The sequence below is a fragment of the Neoarius graeffei genome, chromosome 2 (assembly GCF_027579695.1).
Source record: "Neoarius graeffei isolate fNeoGra1 chromosome 2, fNeoGra1.pri, whole genome shotgun sequence".
NCBI classification, from domain to species: Eukaryota; Metazoa; Chordata; class Actinopteri; order Siluriformes; family Ariidae; genus Neoarius; species Neoarius graeffei.
In genome coordinates, this window is record NC_083570.1 from 106,740,413 (window position 1) to 106,747,734 (window position 7,322).

General features: G+C 43.1%; 1 protein-coding gene across 1 annotated transcript in view; it reads right to left on the reverse strand.

Moving 5' to 3' along the window:
- LOC132882095 (histone-lysine N-methyltransferase PRDM9-like) overlaps nucleotides 1-5,061 on the reverse strand; it is a 70,929-nt gene extending 65,868 nt beyond the window's left edge. The window contains exon 1 of the mRNA XM_060915333.1: nucleotides 4,916-5,061. Coding sequence (XP_060771316.1) covers nucleotides 4,916-4,946 — 31 coding nt within the window. The 5' untranslated portion in view covers nucleotides 4,947-5,061. The remainder of the gene's footprint in view (nucleotides 1-4,915) is intronic.
- Between the last annotated feature and the right edge of the window lie 2,261 nt (nucleotides 5,062-7,322).

Genomic DNA, 7,322 nt, shown 5'->3' on the forward strand with positions numbered 1-7,322 from the left:
GATATAGTAGTGGGGGATATAGTAGTGGGGGATATAGTAGTGGGGGATATAGTAGTGGGGATATAGTAGTGGGGGATATAGTAGTGGGGGATATAGTAGTGGGGATATAGTAGTGTGGGATATAGTAGTGGGGGATATAGTAGTGGGGGATATAGTAGTGGGGGATATAGTAGTGTGGATATAGTAGTGGGGGATATAGTAGTGGGGATATAGTAGTGGGGATATAGTAGTGGGGATATAGTAGTGGGGGATATAGTAGTGTGGATATAGTAGTGGGGATATAGTAGTGTGGGATATAGTAGTGTGGGATATAGTAGTGTGGGATATAGTAGTGGGGATATAGTAGTGTGGGATATAGTAGTGGGGATATAGTAGTGGGGGATATAGTAGTGGGGGATATAGTAGTGGGGGATATAGTAGTGGGGGATATAGTAGTGGGGGATATAGTAGTGGGGGATATAGTAGTGTGGATATAGTAGTGGGGGATATAGTAGTGGGGGATATAGTAGTGGGGGATATAGTAGTGTGGATATAGTAGTGGGGATATAGTAGTGGGGGATATAGTAGTGTGGATATAGTAGTGGGGGATATAGTAGTGGGGGATATAGTAGTGGGGGATATAGTAGTGGGGGATATAGTAGTGGGGGATATAGTAGTGTGGATATAGTAGTGGGGGATATAGTAGTGTGGATATAGTAGTGGGGGATATAGTAGTGTGGGATATAGTAGTGGGGATATAGTAGTGGGGGATATAGTAGTGGGGATATAGTAGTGGGGATATAGTAGTGGGGATATAGTAGTGGGGGATATAGTAGTGGGGGATATAGTAGTGGGGGATATAGTAGTGGGGGATATAGTAGTGGGGGATATAGTAGTGGGGGATATAGTAGTGGGGGATATAGTAGTGGGGGATATAGTAGTGGGGGATATAGTAGTGTGGATATAGTAGTGGGGGATATAGTAGTGTGGATATAGTAGTGGGGATATAGTAGTGTGGATATAGTAGTGGGGGATATAGTAGTGTGGATATAGTAGTGGGGGATATAGTAGTGGGGGATATAGTAGTGGGGGATATAGTAGTGGGGGATATAGTAGTGTGGATATAGTAGTGGGGGATATAGTAGTGTGGATATAGTAGTGGGGGATATAGTAGTGTGGGATATAGTAGTGGGGATATAGTAGTGGGGATATAGTAGTGGGGATATAGTAGTGGGGATATAGTAGTGGGGATATAGTAGTGGGGGATATAGTAGTGGGGGATATAGTAGTGTGGATATAGTAGTGGGGGATATAGTAGTGTGGATATAGTAGTGGGGGATATAGTAGTGGGGGATATAGTAGTGTGGATATAGTAGTGTGGATATAGTAGTGGGGGATATAGTAGTGGGGGATATAGTAGTGTGGATATAGTAGTGGGGGATATAGTAGTGGGGGATATAGTAGTGGGGGATATAGTAGTGGGGGATATAGTAGTGGGGGATATAGTAGTGTGGATATAGTAGTGGGGGATATAGTAGTGGGGGATATAGTAGTGGGGGATATAGTAGTGGGGGATATAGTAGTGGGGGATATAGTAGTGTGGATATAGTAGTGGGGGATATAGTAGTGTGGGATATAGTAGTGGGGGATATAGTAGTGGGGGATATAGTAGTGGGGATATAGTAGTGGGGATATAGTAGTGGGGATATAGTAGTGGGGATATAGTAGTGGGGATATAGTAGTGGGGGATATAGTAGTGGGGATGGCCGTGCCAGGCTAGTAATCTCTACTACACAATGAGTCCTGCTGGTGGTCATATTTGTCTGGGTCATACAATTCTATGTTATATAGCTGACCCGACCCCGGCCCCCCATCACAGTCAGGAACGACAATGTGGCCCCCAGAGAAAAAAGTTTGGTGACCCCTGACGTAAGGAAAGAACGCATTAGCATAAACAAACCTGGGATTTGCAGCCGGAAGTAGTCAGAACTGCTGTTGGAGAAATTTAATTAATGGACACCTTCTGACCAATCAGAATCGAGAATTCAAAAGCGTTGTGATGTAAATGAGAATAAGCTACAGTAGTTATTATATAATATACACAAAACGGATATACCCAGTGTTGGGAGTAATGTGTTACAAAAGTAACGAATTAATGTAATGCATTGCTTTTTGCGGTAACGCGGTAATGAAAGGCATTACAGAAAAAAATTTGGTAATATTTCACTCGGTACAAATGTCAGTAACGCGCGTTACAATGCATTTTTAACCTGGAATGAAGTGATGGGTTTTTTTCCTTCATACAAATTCGCCAAAATCACCGCGAGATCAGCAGAGGTGAAACGTCCGCGCAAAATGTTTCACTTCCTTTTCCTTTAGGCTAGTCAGACAAGAGAGAGAGATGAGTGAACCTGCAGCTGATCTGACGTCGGATAGCACATTCTCCAGATGGGCACACGCCCATTACTTTAAGTTTGTGAAAAATAAGGATGTGAAGAACATCGTAGTCAAATGCACTTTGTGTGCTAAACCTAAAGAACTGTCCACTTCCTGAAATAGCACCAGTGATTTAACTAAGCATTTCCAGAGGTCCCATAGTAACATGAAGTTAGCAAGGAAGCAAGCGGAGGATAAGAGTGGCGATAAAATCACCAAGCAGCCAAAATTAACGTTCTGCCGCTCTGAGATGCTCCTTCAGCCTCAAGAGGTTAGGAGACTTGTGGCGGAGTATGTTGTTGAAGATATGCTGACAGTTTGTTTACATTTTTGTCCTGTATAATGCCTCGATCACAACCGGCTGTACGCGCTCCTACGGCCGGTCTACGTGCAAAAAACGCAAGAAACACACGTAGGGCGCGCGTGTGACGTGCTGATTTTTGAGCTGTAGACCGGCCGCAGAGGTTCTTTGTCATGTCAAACAAACTCTACGGGCGCTTACGTTTTTTTCAGGTTGCAAGACAAACTTACGGCCAATGTTCGTCTTTCTCCACAAACAAACAAACAAAAAAAAAAAAACACAGCGATTTGGGAAACGCCAAAAATCGCAGAGCCAAAAAAATCGTACGTCCGGTTGTGACCTAGGCTTAACTGAGTTTTTTTTCTGGTTGGAAGTCAGACTAAAGTGATTGAGCTGCCTTTCCTTCGAGGGCTAATATGCCTAAGCACTTCAATATCATTAAAAGCACTTTGATTTTGTTATTTCTAATTCCGTTTTTCGAAATGTGACCGGGTAGCCTCATATAGCTAATAGTCATTGTCTAGCCATGATTTAAAAGGCTTGTGGGGGTTTTTTTTCAGGCCAGTTTTATTGTAGGCTACGATTTGCCATAATATGTTCATCTCATCTCATTATCTCTAGCTGCTTTATCCTGTTCTACAGGGTCGCAGGCAAGCTGGAGCCTATCCCAGCTGACTACGGGTGAAAGGCGGGGTACACCCTGGACAAGTCACCAGGTCATCACAGGGCTGACACATAGAGACAGACAACCATTCACACTCACATTCACACCTACGGTCAATTTAGAGTCACCAGTTAACCTAACCTGCATGTCTTTGGACTGTGGGGGAAACCGGAGCACCCGGAGAAAACCCACGCGGACACGGGGAGAACATGCAAACTCCGCACAGAAAGGCCCTCGCCTAGCCTGGGAAATCCCATGCTGCTTTGCACAATCGTTCCGATCTGAAAAGACAGCATGGAAACTATGGTCTAAAGGCTCACCTGAGTTAGGGAGCCAATCAGAGAGTGGGGAGGGGTGGAAAGACGGTGACGCGTACTACTCGACAAACGGAAGCTTGTAGTTTATTCGGGACTGTTTACGGATCACATTTAACATGGCGGCGAGCGATACGAACCAAACTTTCAATCAAGCTTTGTCTTGCACAAACGGCAGTAATCGTTCGGTGCCATTGTTTTCCTATTTTTATTTTGCCTTCTCTTTCTCTTTCCTTCTCTTCTTCGTCGCTCTAACTATGTCACCGGGTACAACTGCCATGATTGGCCATACGCCAAATGATAGACATTCGCAACGTCCAATAAACGGCCGTTGACAATCGTAAACCACACCTCCCCTACGAGAAATTCAATAGGCGGATTCCAGACCATATTTCACTTGTGATATGGTCTGGTGTTAACCAGACTAGTCCTCGCCGGCCACGGGGCTCGAACCCGGACCTTCTTGCTGTGAGGCAACAGCGCTAGCCACTACACCACCGTGCCGCCCCCATAATATGTTCATTTTTGTTATATTTCTGAAATGATGAAGTCATATCCCTTAGGGCTAATCTTTTTTTTTTTTTATGAAGCATAAACTATGCTTAATGCTGTAAACTTGAAAACAATAAAGGCATAGAAATGCTAATTCTGTATCCTGTCATATCTTTAGACGTTACAATACAATACAGTTCAATTAATGTTAATATGAATAGGCCTAAAGTTACAGTATTTCTATCACAATTTGCCAGACTTGGACCTTTTGTCTGTTCTTGCGATGATTGTTCCTTGTATTGTGCCATGAGCATCACTGTGGCTGTTATATTCCAGTGTTTTTAACCATAAGCCGAGCTCAGTCAGATACCACATCACCTTCCACTGGATGTGTGAGGAGCTCATTGAGCATCTTGAGCTACATTTACATTGCCAAATCCACACTTCCAGTTATTCTGGTGAGAGTAACTTAAAACTAATACAATAGTAGTGTAATGCCTTACATGTTAAATATTGTAATGTAACTAATTACTTTAAAATGACAGTAACAAGTAATAAATAATGCAAAACAGTTTTGAAGTAACTTGCCCACACCAAAAAATTCACCAAGGTTTAATCCTAAAATGGCTTCCCATTTGCTATTAAGTGCACTAGTTTTATTTACTATGTAGTGCACTTCCATATAGAGTTACCTCAGCAGGTCAGCTAGTAAAACTCTGGTTCACTTACCTTGGGCTTGAAAACAACACCTCAAATTCATGAGGGTTTGTATTTATTTATCTATTTAAATTTAACTCGTTCAGATTGGGTAGCATCCTTTCTAATATTTCCATGGAGAGAAGATTAAATCAGACAACGCTGCAGTGTTTCTTCTTCTCCTCCTCCTCTCATGGTTGGAGAAGCAACACCTAGACTCATTACCGCCAACACCTGGGCTGGAGGATTGGGGGCCAGAGCCTAGTCAGGGAGCACATGTAACTTCTCATTCTCATCTCATCTCATTATCTGTAGCCGCTTTATCCTGTTCTACAGGGTCGCAGGCAAGCTGGAGCCTATCCCAGCTGACTACGGGCGAAAGGCGGGGTACACCCTGGACAAGTCGCCAGGTCATCACAGGGCTGACACATAGACACAGACAACCATTCACACTCACATTCACACCTACGGTCAATTTAGAGTCACCAGTTAACCTAACCTGCATGTCTTTGGACTGTGGGGGAAACCGGAGCACCCGGAGGAAACCCACGCGGACACGGGGAGAACATGCAAACTCCACACAGAAAGGCCCTCGCCGGCCCCGGGGCTCGAACCCAGGACCTTCTTGCTGTGAGGCGACAGCGCTAACCACTACACCACCGTGCCGCCACATTTAATTTATATATTAATATAATATAATATAATGCTGGAGTTTAAAACTTTACAGTATATAGTATGTGTGCTCAATTGCATTATCTTTATGTACCTTAAAATCATACACAAAAACATTTACATGCCACTTTTGAGGGCAGCACGGTGGTGTAGTGGTTAGCGCTGTCGCCTCACAGCAAGAAGGTCCGGGTTCAAGCCCCATGGCCGGCGAGGGCCTTTCTGTGTGGAGTTTGCATGTTCTCCCCGTGTCCGCGTGGGTTTCCTCCGGGTGCTCCGGTTTCCCCCACAGTCCAAAGACATGCAGGTTAGGTTAACTGGTGACTCTAAATTGACCGTAGGTGTGAATGTGAGTGTGAATGGTTGTCTGTGTCTATGTGTCAGCCCTGTGATGACCTGGCGACTTGTCCAGGGTGTACCCCGCCTTTCGCTCGTAGTCAGCTGGGATAGGCTCCAGCTTGCCTGCGACCCTGTAGAAGGATAAAGCGGCTAGAGATAATGAGATGAGATTAAATGTTAAGCATGAGTCAATGACTTGACCTTATTATGCATTTGGAGCAAGATATACTAATTATTAGTACTTTGTGGCAGAAAAACATAAAAAGTATACTAAAGTATAAGTTTTAGTATTAAAGTATAAGTCTTAGTATTAATGTACTTAGTCTTAGACTTTTGTTTATACTTTTCAGTATAAGCCAAGTATACTTCACTATACTATTCTTAAGTATATAGTTTATAAAAAGTCAACTCCAAGTATACTTCCTCAGTTTTAGTAAAAAATAAGTATACCCATAGTACACTTGAATGAATTTCTTTTTGCTAAGGGTATACCCATATCACTTAAGTCCATGATAACATTCATCCATTATCTGTAGCCGCTTTATCCTGTTCTACAAGGTCGCAGATCCATTTAAGTACATAGAGAACATAAAAAAGCCAGAAATATTTTACACTATTGCTACAGAACTTGAGAATATTCATAGCTTATCTACATTCCAGGGCGGCACGGTGGTGTAGTGGTTAGCGCTGTCGCCTCACAGCAAGAAGGTCTGGGTTCGAGCCCTGTGGCCGACGAGGGCCTTTCTGTGCGGAGTTTGCATGTTCTCCCCGTGTCCGCGTGGGTTTCCTCCGGGTGCTCCGGTTTCCCCCACAGTCCAAAGACATGCAGGTTAGGTTAACTGGTGACTCTAAATTGACCGTAGGTGTGAATGTGAGTGTGAATGGTTGTCTGTGTCTATGTGTCAGCCCTGTGATGACCTGGCGACTTGTCCAGGGTGTACCCCGCCTTTCGCCCGTAGTCAGCTGGGATAGGCTCCAGCTTGCCTGCGACCCTGTAGTAGGATAAAGCGGCTAGAGATAATGAGATGAGATGAGATTAAATGTTAAGCATGAGTCAATGACTTGACCTTATTATGCATTTGGAGCAAGATATACTAATTATTAGTACTTTGTGGCAGAAAAATGTAAAAAGTATACTAAAGTATAAGTTTAAGTATTAAAGTATAAGTCTTAGTATTAATGTACTTAGTCTTAGACTTTTGTTTATACTTTTCAGTATAAGCCAAGTATACTTCACTATACTATTCTTAAGTATATAGTTTATAAAAAGTCAACTCCAAGTATACTTCCTCAGTTTTAGTAAAAAATAAGTATACCCATAGTACACTTGAATAAACTTCTTTTTGCTAAGGGTATACCCATATCACTTAAGTCCATGATAACATTTATCCATTATCTGTAGCCGCTTTATCCTGTTCTACAAGGTCGCAGA